The sequence below is a fragment of the Morone saxatilis genome, unplaced genomic scaffold (assembly GCF_004916995.1).
Source record: "Morone saxatilis isolate NCDOM2014 unplaced genomic scaffold, NCSU_SB_2.0 Contig0, whole genome shotgun sequence".
NCBI classification, from domain to species: domain Eukaryota; kingdom Metazoa; phylum Chordata; class Actinopteri; family Moronidae; genus Morone; species Morone saxatilis.
In genome coordinates this window covers 16,857,562-16,879,674 of record NW_023339650.1, presented here as the reverse complement: position 1 = coordinate 16,879,674, position 22,113 = coordinate 16,857,562, and the positions used below count along the sequence as shown (strand labels likewise).

Below are 22,113 nucleotides of genomic sequence, written 5' to 3'. Positions count from 1 at the left end.
AGAATAAGAGTTGGGCATCAGACAAGAGATGACCCAAAATCATGCACCTGCCTCTTTTAAATATATGGAAATACATTCATTGAAAAATATAAAAATACTGAAAAATGGGTGAGTTATGCTAGTAGTGGCTAATGTAGCTAAGCGTTTAGACCCAACCCACACTGACACTAACTCCAAAAGACCTGTAAACAGATTTTGATGTGTAAAATTGGAGTTCCACTTTAATTAATCAGAAAAATCAACAACAGATTAATTGACAATAAAAATAATGATTCGTTGCAATAACTACAACCCTGATAGCACCCTTCTAAATCCTTATCATGTACGGTGTATGCAGTTGAATTGATCTTTTCTAATAAAAAACTATAAAATGTATAACTCCCATTTCATTCTCACTGCCAGCTATATGCTATTTCCAGTGTAAGCACTGCTGCAACCACTTTTAATAAACTTAAAGCTGACAACTTTGCTGTAGCAGGCCTGGGTCTGAACTGCAGTAGCAGTAGCAGGTGTTGCGTGAGTGACCAGGGATTAACCTGGGAGAGCAGTCCTTATGAATGGGACGGATTTAACGCGTCAGACACAGGGTTTATGTGTTAAAGTGATTCTAATCTAGTGGCTGAAAAACCCCTAAGTAAAGCAGGATTCACCCCACATAAGACACCACTATTCATACCATTCATACCATTAACCGCCCATGTCTGGAAACTCCACACAGACATCATCAATCAGACACTGAGACAAACACCTGATTCGAGACGCTAGGCTACTAAAATGCGAGAATAGGACATATAGACTAACCTGTCCACCCTAAATGTAAACTACGTTACTCAGGTTTTCCAGCCATCTGAAAGGCTCCTTTTAAGAAACTGTGACACTGCCGTTAGGCAACGTGCGCTCCATAAAGAGCCCATATAGCAGCGGTGTAAGTTGATCTTGGAATTCCCTTGGCTGAGGTTTGAGGTTGGACTGCTGTAGACTAAGGGGGGAGGCTAAAGTGTGGAGGGTCCAATCATTCCAGACGCATGCCTGACGGACGCATAATTACAGCGCTATGGGTGACAACACACATGGAGGGAGAACAGCGCTCATTTCAGCAGCCTCCAATCAATGAAGCAGTCAGATGGCAGAGACTTAATTGCCACCAATTAAGGTAACTGATTACCTGTTTAAGTCAATTATCAAGCAAAAAAGCCAAACATTCGCCAATTCCAGCTGGCAACTTTGATACTTTGTGTCTCCTTAATGGCACAAAAAACATTTGATGGCGTTTGCCTGCATAATGACAGTATAGAGAGACAGGTAACGCAAGCCCAGGTGACAAAGGTCCACAGTTGAAATCAAACCTGGAACATTGCGATTACATGATACGCGTCTTCAACTGCTAGAAAACCCCCATTCCTCAGTTTCTAATATTATAAACTGAATAACTCTGAATTTGCAAAGGACAATTGAAAAATAATCTATAGTTTCACAAATCATAAAAATATTCCTCATCAGGCCTACGGACATACAAAAGCTAGTATAGAGAGTGCGAACACCTTCGACTTCATCCCAGGAAATACCAAACATGTCATCTCTTGCATCCAGCCCAGCTATTCTGGTCGACTGGTGAAATATTCACAACTGCCATTTAAAATTCATAAGCGACTGGAGACATGCTTCCAAGCTCTAAAAATACTCTTTACAGCGTAATGGAATATGAAATATTCATCTTGATATGAACTCCTTTGCCATGTCTGACAATCTCGTGTTTACCCCTCTTACATGCAGCGGCTGTAGCATGTGTTCCTACAGTATGCTGCTGAACACGCCAGCCAAAACAGCAGCTGCGATTCTCTTGATTGTAATTATTACTGCAGGAACTCATCCCACATGATAGAGGGTTGACACACAGCTCTACATAGGAAGGATGGGTCTGCATACACTGTCTCTCGCCACTTTTCAGGCTTTTAACAAAACACAATGATTCTTATTGTATTTTCAGGTGATTATACACTAATGAAAACATAGCTATGAATATTAGGTTCCATTCTGCCATTAGACCCTCCTAAATGTTACATACTGGACCTTTAATGAGACTTTTTTTTTTTTTCTTTAGATGATTAATCAATTGGCTGAAAATGAATCAAAACCGCCTTTGATGCTTTATGTTTAAGCAATTTATCAAGCAAAAGTGCCAACACTTGTTTGTTCCAGCTTCTCAAGTGTGAGGATTTGCTCCATTTCTCTGTTTTATATCATTATGAATTCAATATATTTGGGTTTTTGACTGTTGGTCAGACTAACAAGCAATTTGATGGCATCACTTTTGGTTCTGGGAAATTGTGATGGGCATTTTTTTTATTGTTTTATGACCACAGAGTTTAGGTGCTCTAGCTTTATGGATGTACTGCATATATTCTGTTCTGGTCCACCTAAAAACACATTTTAATCAGCAATACTATTGCCATTGCGTTTTTGTAAAGGCATTCAGTGGACTGTAACAGATTTGGTATGGGACAGATCTGGTATTGGTTATGAAGAGAGGCTCTCTGCACTGGAGCCAACACTGATGAGGGTTGTGGGGACACGCCCTTTAAACAACACACACACACATACACAGCCCCGGGCTGACCAAGAGCTGTAAATTACACCACTATTATGATCCAGCGAGAGAGGGACTGTGAGGGAGAATGGAGAGAGAGAGAGAAAATGAGAGAAACAGACAAATAGTAAGAAGAAGAGTTCAAGAAAATGTGCACTTATTGCGGCCCGTAGAGTCGGACAGAGGAATGATGGTCCTTGGAAAACACCATGGTGCTTTCCTCTGTGTACACGAGTTGGCGTCCAAACTGCAGATCTGCCCTCCCATCCCCCTTTATCCACTTCCTTTCATCCTTCACTTTCCTGCCAATGGGTGTGTCTTCTGAACTCCCCCGTTTTTGCAGGCAGCCTTCAGTGCGCTTCATCAGACCTCCGAGTTTAGCCGCAGCAGCTTCATCAATTAAGACGCTGACATGCACGCCCATAAACTCACTTGGTGACATCATGTTGCCGCTCATCAAGTGGACCACGCTGGTGTTTGGATGTAAAGACTCTGCAAACCCACAGAGTTGTGGGGAGGGAGGTTAAGATCTGGTTCAGTGGAGCCAATGTGTTGCTTAGGAAATAAAAAACACTGGAGCTGAAACAGTTAGTTGATTAGTTGAGGACTGAATTATAATCAACAACTATTCTGATAATCAAGAAGTCATTTTGAAGACGTGAAGTTATATATAATGAATATTTATGACGCTAATGTGAATACTTGCACTTGCTTTTCTCTAATTTATATTGTTGTAAACCAAATATCTTCAGGTTTTGGACAGTTGGACATTTCATAGACAAAATTGTGAATACAAATAACCAGCAGATGAGTTGATAATGTAAATAGTCATCGGTTGCAGTCCTACTTATCAGTTGTGATGTAGGAAGTAAAAAAAATAAGATATCATGGATGGAAGAAAACCCAACAAGATTCCCTAGGGAATTACACGGTTTCATTTCGTCTTTCTGGAAAAAGATGCATTGGGCTGTCAGTCAGCAGCTTTCGTGTTGCTGCGGGGAAAAGCGTTCCTTTGAGTTCATTTGGCTGCATCCCTGAGAGGATGCAGGTCTGACTAATGGCCCGAGTAATTCTGTGGATCAACACGACTGTAATCAGAGGTTGTTGTTTTTTTACATCTTGTCTGAGCTGCTCTCTAATGTTAGCTGGTATTTCTCACTGAAGCCAGTCTGGGGCCGGGGGCCTGGCGTGTAGGACTCAGCTTAAACGAGTGGGAAGAAAGACGGGGATAAGAACTTGACGCAAGAAGCTGGGAATCCAGAAATATACGGAAAATTGAATGCTGTGGGTCAGTGTCCTCGGAAGAAAAGGGGCGCCAGGAGTAGTGAATGAGATAAGGCCTCGGATTCCGGGTGAAAGCGGGGAATACAGATAATGAGAAAGCCCCAAGAGACGATGGACTCAGCTGAAAAATGGTTTGGACGGTGCGTAGCTATAGCTAACGTCAGCCAGCACTGCCGTTCAGGGTGGGGTTCAAGAGAGTTCATGTGACCTGCTGCAGACATACAGACAGACATGGGATTTATACAGGGCGGGGCAGGTGTGACCCAACAGTAATGTCCTGTATTAGCTGAGGGGAGAAGAATGTCGTCTTTTAGCTGAGTGCCAATGTCGCTTGGCGGAGAATGGCTCTGGGGCTGCATGGCGTTTAACTGCTTGTTCACAAGCAGCCAGACACATGTGACGTACTGACAGAAATCTCCAGCTGAAAAGCTCGTCTTGTTTCATTCACAAGAGGCCTATCACACAAATTTCAAATTGGATCAAAGCATTCTTTCAGTGCTGACTGTTTACCCAAGCAGCATCTCCTTTAACGGCTGACATCAGAGGCTCTTTACAGTCCCTGCTTTTCTTAAGCCTGTTCTCCATGTGTCTGTCCAACAAAACCCAGTTATGTAATGAGGACCTGGGCCAGATGAGCTGAAGAAAAGACTATTTAGCTCTCCACCTCTCTCCCCGCAGTGTGGAGCAGCTCAGCCATTACTCGCTGGAATGTTTTCCTCCCATGTTTGTCCAGGGGGGCCGAGACCCCGAAGCCGCAGGCCTGACGAATCGGCGCTCTGTGTGAGTGTGTGTTTGTCTGTCTGTATTTTCTTAATCTAGGGTAAATGAGTCCAAGTTGACTGATGAGTAACTCTTTATAGGAACCACTTAATAATAAATGAGTGGTCTTTACTGATTAATGTTCCCATCACAGACTTCACTTAACCACTCAAGAGTAAAAAAAAAAACATTATTGTTGCATCAAGGGCACATCTTCTTGTCTAGTTTGTCATTAGAAGGCAATCAGGGATTTAGATTTTCCTATCAGTCACCAATACAATAACCTAAAACATGACATTGACTTACTAAGTCAGTTCCTATGGATTCATTCAACAGCTAAATGCCAAGAGTGCAACTGTAAAGGATTTTAAGATTTGTTAATGCTGCCCCGAGTATATACCCTGTAAAGATGCAGCTTTCCACCAATGGAAGATATTTAAAACACTGACAGGCACAGTGTATGTGTGTTAACCAATACATAATTAACTGTATATAAATGTCTCAACCAGCCCAGACTGTTACTCAGCTCGGTGCACTTACATCAGGTAGGTGTCTGACATCAAGGGGCAGCCAAAAGTACCACGGCAGTAAAATAGGTGGACCTTTGATACAGTAAGTATGTGTTGAAGACTGTGCTGGTTGAAAGCATATCTCATGTTCCTAATGACACTGAACTGGCTTGTTTACAAAATGTGTTCAATTTGTGAATAATACGGGGACAGAGAGCACAGACAGAGAGCGGGGCCATCAGCACTACTCTTGTATGACATTTTCCAGCAGAAGAAAATACGATGCTGTTTAATTAGCCGTAGCTACACCACACGTCGCCAGGTCTTCTGACGGCTCTCCGCCAGATGTTTTCTGTCATAGCTCATCTCCCAGAACTCATTTGAAATGAATGAGTACTTCTCTCTTTGTATGTTTATGTCATGCTGGTGTGAATGCACGGTTCGAGCACATTTGAGACTTGGAACGAGGCTTTAGGGGGGTCATGTGCAAAAATGTGTAAATATGGACAATTCATGGTGCTGTGTCAACCAATCGGGGAGGGAAACACCGTGCATTGACATGTCCTCTGGAAAGTTTACTTTCACCAAGTTATGACTATCACTACATGTTCGGTGCAGATTCGTTTTCACACACCAAACTGCCAAACAAACACAGCCGACAACACTGTCATGCCAGTTAAAGGAGACTGGAGGACGACATAAACACTTCCTGCTACTGTTGATACAATCTGAGAAGCTTTTACAAACTCCCCAAATCAATTTCAAAGAGACAGATAAAGATAAATGGCCACTCACTGTTAATTTTGTTTCCGCTCGATCGAAATTATAGCTGGCGCACTATTTGGAACTGCTTCTCTGCTTTTAATGTACAATGAGAGAATAAGCTGGAGCGTAGTGTTAAAGAAGAGTCCTCTGTGACTGGGGCACATATTTAAGACCACCAGCAGGAGCCCATTACATGCTCTAGTGCACAACTGGATCTAAAGTGAGACACAGATACAGCTTATTGTGAGAATTATTACCTCAGCAGTGCTGGAAATAACATTTCTTAAATCTACTTCCTGAACATTTCGAATCACTGCAGTGCAATATTCAGATTCTCTTTGCTTTCCCTGTAGCAGTCAAAAATGTAACCACATGCTGCACGTACATATGTAATGTATAATAAATACAAATAAACACAATCTGTCTCCTGAAGAAACAGCTATCAAACACAAACAAACTGAAGACCAGGAGAAAGAAGGTAACTTGACCCATACGAAGAAATAACAATAGAGAAGGATCACACGCACTAGTTGAACAAAAGGTGTCTGAATCTGTGACTCAGCAGCGATTGTTTGCGCTGGGATGTGTGAGCTTAAGTGTTACTGTAAGAGGGAAAGAGAAAGGGCTGCTGGTGGTACTGCCAGCCCAGATTGAGGGCCAGATGGCTTCACCAGCAAACTCCACTGACTGCCACTTGCTCATGTGGGTGGGAGGAGGGGCAGCAGTGCGTGCGTGTGTGCGTGTGTGTGTGTGTTTGTCATGTAGGAGAAGAAGTCAGTGATGGTGGTGGGGCTGAATTAGAGCAACTGATTAAGCATTAAATCTGTTTCTAATCTGTTGGCGGGAGAGTGGATGATTTCTACTGGGGACGGAGAGGACACATGCAATGGCACCCACACATAATATCTGAACAGAGGTGGAGAGCGCTGACATGCATGTAACAGAGCGTTTTACTGGCAAGTGAAATGGAATTAGGTTTCAAGGTTAGGGCTAAAGGTGAAAGGTCACGTGTGAGTAACACCAGACAAGACACTTTGCCTTAATGGAGACTTAAACAGATGAAGCCACAGCCTCTTTATGTCATTTTGCACTGACTCAGACCAGGTGGGTGGGTATCTGTGTGTTTGCTCAGCAAACACGCCTTTTAATTCACAAACCTGCAGTATTTCTGCTGCTACTTGGGCAGATCCTGGCAAAAAAAAGAAATACTGCAATAAATCTGTAACAGACTCAAACCAGAAATGTGTTTTCATTCATATAATGTCTGGCTTTCAATGACTTTAAAGACTCATCAGATCTACCCTGATCAAACAGACAAAACCTTTTTTCTTTCTAGCTATAAATGTATCCTCCCATAAAAAGTAGTAGTACATCACCTGCCTTTCACCTGTCTGACTCCCCCAGCCAAGAAAAATGAAATGACACCAGAGAGCAAAAGTAGTTGTAGTAGTAATCAAACAAGTTTGATGGGGTACATGGATCGTCTCTGAAGTGGCCATCAACCTGCCAAGTGGCAGCAGTAAGAGGGCTGGGGATTGTTGATAGGGCAACAAGTCATGATTAAATGGCTAGCAAGGAGAAAGTGCAAGGAGAGACAGAGAGAGAGCAGCAGGGGGTTAGCTAAATCCAGAGCTCATTAGTTTAGCACTTTGCCAGTCTAAATTGGCCAGCGCAAATCGCGTCTATGGACAAGAGTGCAGGTGAGTGCGGGACAGCTTGCCAGTCGTACGGCCACAGACAACTGTAAGCTGCAACCATCAAGGGGATGCCCAATGTCCACCTTAAAGATACAACACTAATCCTTTTAGGAGAGCTGAGATCAGCTGCTAAACTGAGCAAAACCTTACTCAGTCAATCCCATCGACAGGAATGTTCTACCATCAGGTCAGGAATAGTGGCAGAAGTCACTCTGTATCCCTGCTCTGCTGCATGAGGCCTTCACTGCAGTGAAACTGGCTGCAAAACCCTAATGTCAGAAATGAGTTCGCAACCAAAACCCCCTCAAAAAACAAGACCTCCAAATTAAACAACAAAATATGTGGTATGTCCATTCCCTTTAGAGTGACAAAGGGCGTTTTTGGCAGGACAACACCATTTAGTTTAAACACAAATGACTTGGGTTAGGTTTAGGGAAAGATAAGGGTTTGGGTTCAGATAAATCCTGAGTTTAGGTCAGGGAAACCTCGTGGTTTGGGTTAAAGTGACCACTTTGTTCATGTGAGGGGACCTTATTAACGTTGACTTGTGGTTGAAAATGAGACAAGAACAGCTGTCTCCCATGTTAAAGCCAAGACATTTTGTTGGCTAATCCACCCCAGACCTCCTCCCCTACTCAGTCTTTGTCGCTCTATAACAACGTCACTTGATTTCCTTTGCTCTCGTCATAATTAATTCATCTGCTACTTGAACGTAAACATGTCTTTTTGGGGGCTCGCACTGAGATGACTGATTCTGTCCTTTTTCTTGGGAGGACAGTCTCAAAAAAGAGTACTCTTGAGGACTTCAGAGCTGACTGAAGCTTGCTCTTTACCCATAAAACTGGAAGGGATCCCATGTTCTTGAATCGACTTCTTACTCTCGTCTTACTCTGCCTGCCAATTGAGCATCACGGGGCAGACAGTCGTGCCACATTTCGGCACTAAACCCCACTCTCAGTATGGGGACAGGAACCGCTCTGCTGGGGATGAGCTTTGAGGAACAACCCAGTGCTATGTTAGATCGCATTCCGCTCAAAATATGTGAGACGATCCCAGACATTTCCTGTAGTACGGATGTGTTGTGACCTTCACCCAGGGAGCGCGCCCTGTGAGTATTAACCCAACAGGCCTGTGCTGAGAGTGAGGCGACGTCAGCCCCCGTAACGTGAGACCTCAGCAGTCGGTGGGAAAGGTGACGAGGGGAGAGAGGAAAGGGGAGATTAGTACTACAGTATCCAGGTAACGGCCGTAAACACTGTCAATGCAAAATTGAACACGGAAGGGAATCAAAGCACGAGACTGTATAATGACATGCTGACAAAGCCCAGCTATTGTGGCAGTTAAACAACTGAAGAGATGAAATTACCCTGCGTGTTTACGTGCATGTTGTGTGTTGTTTGGGCTGCTATGCAAGTGAATATTACACCTGCCAAAAGAGTTCTTGCCAACATGGTCTAGCTTTGGACTGCTGATCTTTTGGACTGGTTGCGCTTTCACATTCAGGATTCCTTTACAATATCTCCTTCTTCTTCCCCCAACTTTGTCCTCTTCCCCAATGTTAACTAGATAGGACTTGTGGGATGCTGACCAAAAAACAATGCTGGTACATCCATGAAGTCTTATTCCTGCTCTGATTAGGCTGACACATACTGGGCTAAGAAATTCCATGCACATTCTGCACATATTTTCTCTTATATGTCCAAGATCAAGACATTCTGTACTCAGTGAACTCAATATTGCAGACATTTGAGGAAAAAAAAAACCTGCAATGTACCTACATCTTTCCTCAGACTGTAAAAGCACATCCTGCGTTGACGCTCTCCAAAAGCACACAGTGCTCTTTTCAAAACACTCGGAGCATGCAGTCTGACGATGGAAAATGTTAGCTAGTAAAACGCTGGAAAAGTGAGAGCCTTAGAAAAAGCATGCGCTGAATATGGCAGGGCCAGTGTAGCTCAAGCTGTCCAGCACGGGTCTCTGAGGAGGGTGACGCAATACAGGACGGGAGGGGATGTTGAGGATAGAGGAGAGGGGGCACAAATATGTTGACTATTACGAGCTCGAGCCCCCCTCCTTCTCCACCACGTCCGCGGCAGTCCCACCCAACGCTGAGGCCCATCTGGAGTGCCTCGTGACCCGACTGATTAAAAGCAGTTGGGGCCTTCGGTGAGATACGGCCAGAGGAATGTTGAGACTGTGGAAAGGCCCTGAATAAGTGTGTCTAAGAGGTGTGTGAATTTCTACGATGTTTACGTGATACTCTGCGTGCTGATGGGCGCGTGCGTCCATTTGTGGGTGTTGTGTCACATGTATGTGCGTGTGCAGCCACATGTCCATTGGTGTCAGTCGTTAGCAATCAATCAAATGAGAGAAGAAAAAGCCCTGGGGCTGATGGATGCCCCCACTGGGACTGCTGGGATGGGCTGAATGGGAGCTTCTCTGCACCTGAATCACAGCTTTATACCCTCCTGTTTCTTGACCCCATTAGCCTCTACACAAACACACACATGGACACACACAAGCTAATACAGACATAGTGCTTAGGGTCATAGTCATCAACCTCTACAGTAACCACAACTAGTAAAAAACCAAATGTCTCCTCCACTTAGGCTAAAATGTCTCTTCCTGGCTTTCTACCCATCCATCTGCGCTTCATCCACTCCAGACCTGGCAACCTTGCTCTTTGCAGTCTCACCCTCCAAACCAGAAGGTATTTACTAGGTGCACCCGTTGCGCGGCATCAACCTTGTCCACCGGAGGTCCAAATGGAAACCAGAAACTGAGTCTCATCGCTGCTGATGGAGCATGATACACAAACCCACGGTTGATCTTTACTGCTCTCGTCCCAATAGGGGATCCTCCGTGCGGTTAATGTTAAGCTTAACATGTGTTTTACTGCTTAATTGAATAATGAAGCGATGAGAGAAGAGGAAAAACCACACGACCGAGGACTGCACCAAAAGGCTGCCAGAGGAGGATTGTGCGGTGAGGGGCAGAATACTTTGGTTTTGAAGCGGACCTTTTATAAGTACTGTAGCTACATGTCTGTCAGAGACACTTACATTATCGTTCATACATTACAAAACTAAATCCTGTAAAGGGTAGGAAAAAAATGGCCCTTTTGTCACACTCTATCCGTCAATGTGATCACAAAAGCAACTGCTTTAAGTGTAGCATCATGTCATGTAATTAAACCCATGCTTTATAATTTAGTTTGGCTAGTAAAAGCCAATTCAAGCCATGTTAACTGGCGTCTTCACTAATGGAGCCTTTTCACAGTCCATCTGGCTGCCTGTTTTCTTCCCGTAACTGTTTGGATGTTTTGCTGTTCTGGACATATTTGTTGCTTTTTCCATCCCATTTGTACACTGTGTTGAATTATATTCAAAATGCGGAGCAACACAATAACAAGGAATGTCTTCATTCACATTCATTTTTAAGTATTCATTTATTTGCAGGTGTCTGTTGCTTTTCGGGAAACTGAAACCAGGCATGTCATTTAACTCACTTATATGCAAAGTCATAAAATGTTATGAGTAATTTGTCTCCCGGTCATAGAAAGAGGAGACGCTGATGACAATGTGAATAAATGCCAGCCTAGACAGGAAGTGCTGACACAGTTACACCCCTGTCACTACCTCAGCTGACCCTCAACAGAAAATAAAACATGTCGAAAACCGACGGTAGTCACAGCAAACAATAAAAAAAAAACGTGCAGTGTCCAATTCGATTTACAGCCTAGAGAAACATATTCCACTTGCTGGGTTTCCTAATATCTCATCCTGTAATGGAAACGGCATCAGTTTGATTCCCGCAGCAGCTCATGTGTGACCTGCACCCTAACACTGCCTCAACCGGCTCCAATTTGCACAGCAACCCTCAGAATGCAAACATCCCAACGTGAAATAATAATATCACTCAACACAATTAAATCACCATTAGGGTCGAACACGCGCAGGACCATATGCGGACGCACAACGACACGCAGGGAAGCCACTTGGCAGATGGGTCAGAGACTGTGAGGGAGGACTCGGAGCAGAGCTGAACACAGCGGGTCTCCAGGCCATGATGACCACACCCAAACCCAGCTGGAAACAATAAAAACCTCATACTCCTCGTCTCTTCCTCTTTCCCTCCATCTCCTGTCCGTTGTTACTGCCCCTTCTCGCTGCACCTCGCAGCACTTTAAACCCTCAACTTTAGGATCTCAATCTTTAGTCTCGTGTCTCCTTTGCATTCTCTCTTTCCCTTGGCACCCCTCTTTATCAGACTGTTTTCTAATCATCCCTGGGTCCCGTTCAACAGAGAGGGAGTGTCCACTGCATTCTCCATCACCACAGTAAACACGAAGTCAACGAGTGAGCCGTTCTCTCTGGCTTGCACGCACAGGCCCCTTTAAAAAATAAAAGCCAAAGGAGCAGCGAGGGAGAAACAGATGGATGTCATTTGTGTTATAAAGACAGACAATGGCAACGGAATAGATTTCCTAGGGCGGGCGGCGAGGTATACAGTTTAGCAAAAATAGCAAATTTGGCACCATTTTCCTTTGGTGACCTCTCCTGTGACAATGTCAGATTGCTTTTGCTTGCAATTCATCACTGTTGATTAGTAAATCAGGGCTCAGCCCATCACTGTCACACTGTGAGAGGACCCTAGGTGTGGAGGTGCTCTGAATGCTAATGTGGTAGCGTCTCATCAACATCAGAACAAAGCGGCGTGTGCACGCTGGCTGCTGCGGGACAGGACGGGACAGAGGGCATCATTATCGCTGTCTGTATCACGGGGAAGCCTGTGCCTGGCCAATCGTGTGCTCTGGCACTGAACAGGCAGCCAATTAACGCTACTTTTACTAAGGTGCCTCAGGGCTGCGTGAGGAAAACAGGAAAATATGCTGGGCTCAGATGGAAGCACAGGAGAAGGACCAGGTGGCTCAGACTTTTAAAACCATACTGCAAGGCCAACGATTCTCCTAAAGTTATTGATCCATCCATCACAGCTAAAGGAGACTGTGGAGGACGGGCTCTGATAGCAGTAGTAGAGAGGGTGACCGACACACACCAGTGGTCTATGGATTCTCTGTCAGGGCTCTGCAGAGGGATTATTCATTCCCCCTGCTCCACCCTCTGTCTGTCTTGCATGACGTAACTGCTCTTAGTAGGTTGATCGAGTTTGGATGTGCCATGCGCCACAGTGGCGGTCCTGGCATTCAAACGATGAGAAAAGAAAGAAAGAAAAAAAAAAGAATCACCATAGCAACCCTTCTCTTGCAGTGTGCCGGTGATATTTACAACCTGAAAGAGAGAGAGAGAGAGAGAGAGAGAGAGAGAGCCTAGGAGGGTAGGGCAAGAGAGCCAATGTGTAAACACTTATAGATGAAAACAAAACAACACCTTCGAACAAACGCAGTCAAACACACGCTATTACACACACATGCACTTACAGCTCCACCCACTGGCGAGGCTCCTCCCAGCCCTGTCTGCATTGCACCAAAGAGAGCTGCATCTTTTCCAAGCCAGTTTTTCATCAGCCGGGCCGAGGAGACTCAGCAGCATCCAGCTACTTCTTATTCACATCCTTCGCTGTTTTCTCTCTCGCTCTCTCCTTTTCTATTCTCTGGCCTCCATAGAATAACGTACTTGAAAATATTAATGAAGAAAGGCTCCTTTATGAGCCATCCTATTCTGTGTTACCAAGGTTACACCCCAAGGACAAGGTGTTTTTAGGTTTTTCGCTGAGCCAAACCTCCGGAGACGCTCTCCTCAGCTTGTTATCTGTAATTCTGCCATAGACAGACAGACCTTTACAAACAGCTTCCCTGTATGTTTACTGCAGTTTGTGCACATATGTCACAGGGATTATGTGTCTGTGTGAGTGCGTGGGGAGGGGGAGAGAGGGGTTACTGTGGCAGCATGAGGTGAATCAGCATTCTGTTCACGCCGCTTTTCACTACAAACTCAGCCAAACTGCTGAGGACTACAGTTCGGCTCGAATTTACAACCACGGGCAGACACTCCCCGAGTCCATGCCAGCGAAGAAAACCCTGTAGTCTGCGGCTCTATGGAGTGACAATGACACAGCAATAGTAGCCACACGAGGGATATCTCTCATTTCTTAGTGCTGGTGGATCAAATGTGACCTATTTATAAAGTCGAGTAAAAACAAGCTGATTCATTAAAGCATTCTAGCCATTTCAATATTGATTTGTGACTCTTATTCTACGTTTATTTAGTTTTCTTCTGGATTAACATGTTTATGTAAGCCCCCTTTGGTTTATCACACACTCCGATAGCTAAACCTTAGATGTCTCCTGTGTTCAGCTGCTTAAAATCAGTGTAATATTAACAAAATCACAACTTGTGCCTCCAATAACTGCTGATGGCTGCATGTAACAAGATCCTGTCAAAAAGGGTGCCGGTCAGAGGTTCAGGTATCTCGAGATAAATCTGTGTAACGGAACTTAAAGCTGCCCTCTGCGTGTAAACATTAACCTGACTCAGTGGGAGGTATTACTTCATAGTTTCATGCCTCAGTACATCCTACCTCACTGACACAACACATGCTTTATTTGTTCACCAGTGAACTGTGTGAATTTCAAAATGCATCTTTTCCTCTCTTTCAAGCCTTAAATGCATGCATCAGTACTTAAGTAAGTCGTGTGCTCTGTTACAATGAAATACAACCCTGATCATGCAGAGTAGAGGAGACAGAAAAGAGGTTTAAACAGTGAAGACTCGGCAGAATAAGCAGACCTCGGAAAACACCTTTCTGGTCAAGTCATTTTCAAATATACACTGCATTTTCACATTTATCCACCTTACAATGCCATGTGGACATGGCTTTGTCTGGGGACCACATTAAGATCTCAAGAGAGCGAAGCAAATTCTTTAGATTGATTGATTTTATGCCTGTATAAGGAGCGGGGCAATATCAGCGTCAAGGTTTGGGCTGAAGACAAGTGCTGCCAGGGGCTGAAAAGATAAGCTTGTCAGTTATCATTGACATGCTGAAACTGTCACAGTTGAACAAAGAACACTGGCCATGAATAAAACGAAAAAAAGGATGAAACAGAAAGAGCAGACTAACTCTGTTCTTTTTGCATTAGAGTATAAAAGACTTCCCTAGGGAAATATGGGCCACATAGGCAGCACATGAGGCTAGCATGAGGCTGATTAAAGTTCTGATGTCTGCTTGGGACTGATTTGAAAGTTTTATGACTCTCCTTCCCTCCCTTTTTCCCGCCTCACTCACTGCTCCTCGGCTGCTTTCATATGCTAATGGCCGGGGAATTGTGCGGGCCAACAGCCTGGAATTCCTTTCCACAAAGGAGAAATGGAGATGGAAGGAGCGAGGAGAGAAAGGGACAGACAGACAGAGAGAGACACCAGACAAAAGTGGGCTGATGCACATCAGAGGCCCAAATCACAGTCCAAAGAAGGGTTCGCTACAAGAGTACAAAGAGCCCAAGGGTGGCTTTCTACTCTAGTGTATGTTGGTGTATTATGCTAGTTTAGTTTAGCGTAGGGCTGCAGCTAACAATTATTTTAGTTATTGAGTCATTTTTTTGGCTAATTTCAATTTTCCAGAGCAACTAACGATTATTTTTATTATCAATGTATCTGTCGATCATTTTCTCAATTAATCGATTAGTTGTTTGCTCGATAAACCACTGAAAAATTAAAGTGAACAGTTTTGTTTACTGCTTCCCAAAGCCCGAGGTGACATCCTAAAATGTCATGTTTTGTCCACAACCCCAAACATATGTACTTTTCTGTCATAGAGGACTGACAAAACCAGAAAATATTCACAGCTCAAATCAGACAATTTAGACAATGTTTCTTAAAAAATGACTCAAAAAGATGAATCAATAATCAAAACTGACTATTTTTCTTCATCCTATTCTGCAAGACAAACAATAAAAATAATCACTGCCTATAGCCCTCCTATTATATAATTAAAAAAAATGTATTTCTTGATTGCCTTGTAATTGTGAAAGCACTGAAGGGCACACTGCCTTCCTGCTGTGTTGGGTGTGGTCCATCAGTGATGTCAGTTGAGGTAGCTACCAATACACCACTGAGGAGGCCATCCCCCCACATTAAAGCTCCGAGCCAGAGGCGTCCAAACAAAGAGAGGACATGCACACCACCATCACATCCAACCAACCACCTCAACCCGCCAACCCTTCAGAGACAGAGAGCAGGTGGGCCAATTAGAGTCCCCAGGGTCCCCTCACCCAGATGCCAGCAAAGCCCTGTATAATTGGTTTCCTCATCAATGAATTATTAATCCTGGTTGTTCTTTGAGGTTTGTGACAGGGTAGGGTCATGACAGTGCGCCCTCTGACACATAGAGTCTCCTGTTTAACCCCCTAGTGCCATGTTAAAATGACTCCTCAGAACAAAGTGGGGACACTCAGACATATCTAAGAACACACACAACAACCTGGGGACATCATAGATGGATGCCATCTATGATTGTTTTAGTAATAACGAATAGCCCCCATAATGGACACTTAAAAATGTTATAGCTTGAGTATGGTGTCCTTTAAAAGTCTCATATCTTATATCTATCATATGTTGGTGTTAGGGCAGGGATATTTTCAATTTACATGGTAAAGAACCTTTCATTTGAGAAGTTTTGTTTTTACTATTTCTACTTAAACACCACTGAAACGATTAATTGATCATCAAAACAGTTGACAATTATTATTCTGCTGATAAACTAATCCATTAATCAGCTATTTCTTCAGCTCTAAGTAGTTTTGTGACTGTTTGTTTTTCATTTCTTTGTTTCACTGAATATTAAATGAATGCCACTGCTCATGAGAATCCTGAACATCGAACAATAACAAACCGAAAAGGCTAACCCATTAATAGAGCTGTGGCCTTGCTTTTATTGGTGGCAGTGTTGTTGATTCCCTGGCTCCTCTCTCTGTGTCTCACACCAGGTGTTAGCCTGTAAATATTTCATGAGCTCTCTGTGCTGTGCTACTGGCACACAAAGGCCGTTTTCAGCGCCTCGGACAGCAGAGGCTCTCTGGAAACAGAGGCCTATCAGTTCGGCTTGGGACGCAAACAATTTTCAGCACGGCTAAAATTAAATTAGGGGAAGGGGCATACCAGAGAGCAGCTCTGCCGCAATGCTTGACACGGCAAGACTTCTTTACTCCTCACATCAGGCATTCCATGGCAAAATGAAAAAGGGGAGAGGGGAAAAAATGTACAAAACAATGAGCCGTCTGTGTGAGTTTCCAGTAAAAAAAGCCGAAAAAGCATGTCAGAGATATGAAGTGTTAGTAAGGGTGCCAAGTTGACTTCTGTGCATATAGAGACAAAAGGACACATACAAGATACATACACAAAGAACACTGTATCATACAGAGAACGTCCACATTCATATGCTCAGATTCACAGGCAAATACGCCATTTTCTGAACATAGAAAGGCTTCGACCTTTGCACCCTTGCACTTAACATCCCATCCCATTAGAAATGGACATCCTCCACTGGATTTTACCAGCCAGTCTTTGATCTAAGACTGCATCCAAAGTTCTGCCAATGGGGTGAATAATTTCACCAGTTTTTTTGATGCAGTTATACTTGTTGCTCGATGATTTGAATTGGAGCCAGGAGAAAGAGAGATTTCAGTCCAACAATCACTTGTTAAATAACTTGATAAGACTGATTTTCTAAAATCAAGTTTAGTCTTAAGCCACCTGAGGCTGCATGAGGCACTCTGTCTGCAAGAGCAGGGACACTCAGAGGTCAGCATGCCTTGCACTCCAGAGTCTCCAGTTCCACACTGCACTACTGAATGAATGCTGGCTATTAATACATGAGATGTCAGGGATGCCTTTCCTGGAGAACTCCAGAGAGAAATAGGGGACAGGGAGGAAAGCAAGCTGATTAAAAGGGTGAGGATGGGTGACCAACATCTACAGGGAGACACATGTAGAAAAACCTCTTGTAGGATGCTTTACAATATTATTACTTTATGACCTCTGTAAGAGCTATATAGGGTATCCTGGTGTTTGGAAAGGCTGTCCTGTTTGATACCCCAATAGCTGCCAGTTTGCCATATGATAAGAAACTACTGGGGCATTGTAGTGGCCTAGTTGTTAGGATGTACAGTATATTATATATGGTAATCAAATTGTCCCATTTGATTTCGACCTGGGACCTTTGTGTCAAGCTCTACTGTCATTATCAAAAAGAGGCAAAAGAAGCCAAACTATAATAATACAGCTCTTGCCCCGTCAGTCCTATAAGCTGCTTAAAAATCAAAGAGAAAACTGACCTGATTGTTCCAGGCGCAGTACAGATCACAGATCAGACTCCAGTTGTTGTTAATCATACAGTCAAGAACTTTAAGATGAGCCATTTTACGTTGTACTGAAGAGATCCGAGCTGCCCAGACGCCTGACCCTCAGCTGTGTGTATCAAACCCTGCTGTGCCCGGCGGCTCCCTGCTGCCAGCGACGCTCCTCGGTGCCACCTTGACGGAGAGAAGGGTGCAAGGGGGCGAGAGGGAATCGTCAGCAGAAGGCAAAGGGTGCATCTCCGTGCCCGTCTGCGAGCCCAGCGGGCATCCTCTCCGCCGTGGCCATCGCCCAGTCGCGCTTCATTAGCAATATGTTAATGATTCATGCGCCGCAAAAAGGATTATCTTAGACGGTACACAAAAAAAAAGCTCCTTTGAGAGAGGGATCCAGCAAAAAAAGGGTCATCAGCAGGTCGGAGAAAGAATGTCCACCTGGTTATCGACAGGAGAGGCATCACCATGGTTACGCAGCAGAATGCAGACTGACCAGTGGTCGAAGACCTAAAGACGATGCCCTTTTTCTTGTCATCTGCCTTTGCGTGTCGGTAACACTCCCTCTTTTTTGTGTCTCTTCCTGTGATGATGTCTCCTTGCAGCTGGCTGTGCCTCCCTGTGCTCGTCTCTGCAGCGGTACCAGGCTGAGGCAGGCTGAGAATCAGAGCGGCGGAGCCTCACTCTAAATCATCGTGCATCAGGCCGCAATGCAGGACATATAACGGGTGAGTAACGTCCGTCTTCTCTCCCTCTCCTCTCCCTGACTCTTCTGGACACAGAATACACCTGAGGCTCGCAACGCCCCGAGGTTTTAAGTGTCTGTGCGATCCTGTGAGAGGTCTGTGCAAGCTCTCTGCCTCTAACTCCAAACCTGACTGATTCTGCACTTTGCCGGCAATGCGGGACTCTATCCCGCCTGAGTTATTTATTTCATTACTCTGCAAAAAAATCTTTACCCTACTTTGCAGGGGGAAGATTCCCCGACAAAAGGCGAGGAGTGCCGCAGCCCCCACTGCTGCAAGCGAAGCAAGAACTCAAGTCGGCTCTCATACAGTAAATAAATTAACGTCAAGTTAAAGACTTCCTCTCGCCGCGGGATGTCAAAGAAATCAAGCTTTTGGGTTTGGGAAATGTGCCGGAAATGCATGAAGTGAAACTACTGGATGCCAGTAAATAGTTGTCTGGGATTGTTTATGTTCCTTCCACCCTTTGATGCTGTATGACATCCAGATGGTTGTGATTGTGACATTCGCTTGAAGGCGGCTTCATCAGTGAGATGCTCTGAGCTCACTTCAAATGAGAAACGCCACAACCACTTAGAAGCAAGGAGCAGCCTGAGGTGTGGTTTAAAATATTCATACATTTTTAATAACGCCTTAGTACTATGTGTCACTCCAGCCTTTTATTTATCCCCCTCTTTCTCCAAATTACAGGGATCCCCAGGATGTCAACTGACCACGAAAGCTTCCATCTGAAACCCCCACATCACTGTGACAACTCAGTAACTGCACAGGTACAGCATCATGTAGCTGTGAGCATTCATTCAGCAGCAGTAGCTCTGTCATGCAAAGCGTTGTTGTGCACCAAAGCTTTTGGGAAAACATATCTGAGATAGATATATGACAAAAAAGAAGGGGAAAGACAACTTGAGTGATAATACAGACACCAGACTGTTAGGTCAGGAGGCTCCACACACAGTCTGGTCAGAAAGGTCAGCCAAGTCCCACCGGCCACACTCAGTGACCAGACATGGCAACCCTGGGCCCCACAACACACTGTCAACAGAGCAGTTGGAGAGTAGATCACTCGTTGCTCTCCTCTGCTCCCCCCCCCCATAACTTAAACCCGCAGAGTGTTCCCCATTATCAACACAACACCTCAGTCAGACAAACTACAAATCTTGTTCTGCATTTATTATATTGGAGGAAAAACATCCTCCAAGACAAGTTCTCAGAGACTATTCAAATGTGATGCCAGTCTAAACCACCCGGCTGTCTCCAGATTTCTCCAAATGAAACCATTCAAACTCCACATTATGCCATCTTACGCTCAAAACAAAACATTACACGTGCTTAAGAAGTCAAAGGGATTAATACGAGCAAATCTTCTACCAAGACCTGCAACAGTGATGTACTGTTCGCAAAAACATCCAGGCCAAGCAAATCTAACAAATCACCTAAATGCAGGGCAATGTCCCCAAATGATAAACTACTTTTCAAATGAGATGAAAAAGCTCACCAAAATATTATCATGAAATCTATAAAATACTCTCGATGCAGCGTCTATCTCTTTATACAAAGTGCTACAATTTGTTCTAAATGTGTGCCGCTATTTTGGAAATAGCAAACATCGCTTCAGTCCAAATTATCTCATGTTGGAATAATTGAAAATTTAATAAGATACAACTGTCTGTGAATAACATCTACACAATAAAGAGCTGTGACATCATTCAGCAACATGTGTATGAGCAGCGGCACCCATCGCAGGCCCAGTAAAAGCATGTGCCCTGCCCCCACGCTGAAGCCAATATAATCCAATCAATTCTGAGTTATGGATCTCGTGGCGCTCTCTCAGGACACACACACACACGCACACACACACACACACACCCTCCCACAGTATCCACAGGCAGCGCATGCATGTTTTAAAGATGTAGAGGTTACGTCACTTCACTGACAATAAATAGATGAGGACATCAGGCGGGGATATACAACTCATGGGGGGACCTAAAGCTTATTGAGATGGCGAGTCGGCTTATTAAATTCAGTGAGGAAGCAAGAGTTATTTCAGATTTATCCACTGCTGTCCAGTCCATTTCATTAAGACTGCAGGTAGAAGTCAAGTGTATCAGCTGCCAATCTCATTTCTGATGATTGCTTGGTCTTTAAAAAGTCAGAGAATGGTCAAAATGCCCATCACAAGTTCCCAGAATCCACTGTTTTTCCACCCAACAGTCAAAGATATAAAATTCAGGATATAAAACTGACGCAGGAGCAGGAAAATGTCACTTTTATTTGTCTACACATAGATCAATTATTAGTTTCAGAACTAGGAATCTTCCCATTAGCACTGAGGGCGCCACATGTCAAAATGTGTTTGTTTAAGGAGTAAAACTTTATTGCTGGGATTTCCCTTTTCACATTCTTACACGCCATGTTTGACCCAAATAACCCAAAATTCTGACAGCGTGTTGGCCTTTTCTCAGATGACATAAACCCAGTGGGTTTTCTAGCAATAACTGGTTGCCTACAATTAGGCATTTGTGGTACATTTGGGGGAATTATATTTGCTGTCATACACAACTAGCTATAAATTCAGTCTCGAAGTCGAGAACCTTCACAGCCAATCGGAGGAGACTGGGGCTCCAAGAACAGAGTGGCTCTGCCATTCGGTGGCTTCTCTGAAATCCATTCATGAAATCATTCCTTCATCAGGGTGCCCTTGTTCATTTCCACTGCTGACGCTGACAGGAAATAATGTGGTTTCCTGCCAAGACCTCAAAGCCCACACTAACACAGCGGGTTAAGATATGTCCTGATAGCACCCTGTTACATAAGGGCTCAATTAAAAACAAATACTGCTCATACACACGTGGTTTTATGCAGTTTTACATCCAGAAGGAAAAAAGTGCCTCCAGGAGTCACAGGAACAGCTATCTTGCAGGAAATGGCTGAAAGAAAGTAAATCTGTGTGTACTTTTACCATTATCTCAAATGTATGGTTTTTTAGATATGAACATGCTACATGGCTGCAGCCTATATCTATAATCTACCAGCCATTACCTAACTTGTGGAGGATGGTGAATATCGCCTTGAGAAATTAGTTATGCAGATAAACGGAGTGCTTTATGCTCTTCACACACACAGACACACACCCCTGACTAGTGTATGTCATGTCCTAGAGATATAGCCAGATAGTGGGGCGAGTGTTTTGACGGAGATGCCTTGGGCATGTGTAATGGATAGCGTCTCAGCCTCACTGAGCATTAGACTGGTTCTGTTCTGCCTGTCTGCCTGCGTCTGCAACCCCCCCCCCCCAACCTCCTACCTCTCACCATCTTCATTCAGCCCTCCCTTTATTTTTCCGGAGGGACGGGGGCATCCAGGCAGAAGAGGCTGTGACATTGAGCCAATTGGCAAAAGGGAGAACAAAAAAAGATGAGAAAAAAAAGAAAAAGGGTGGCACCCCCCCCCCCCCCCC

General features: G+C 44.2%; 1 protein-coding gene across 2 annotated transcripts in view; it reads right to left on the bottom strand.

Annotated features, from left to right (window-relative positions):
- LOC118324456 (rho GTPase-activating protein 21) overlaps positions 1 to 22,113 on the bottom strand; it is a 77,901-nt gene that overhangs the window by 50,064 nt on the left and 5,724 nt on the right. Inside the window, exon 1 of one of the 2 annotated variants that reach the window (XM_035656845.1) lies at positions 17,896 to 18,175. The exons of the other annotated variant lie outside the window; for it this stretch is intronic. Within the exon in view, the coding sequence (XP_035512738.1) occupies positions 17,896 to 17,979 (84 nt within the window). The 5' untranslated portion in view covers positions 17,980 to 18,175. Of the gene's footprint in view, positions 1 to 17,895; positions 18,176 to 22,113 lie in introns of those variants that run through there. 2 annotated transcript variants of the gene reach the window in all.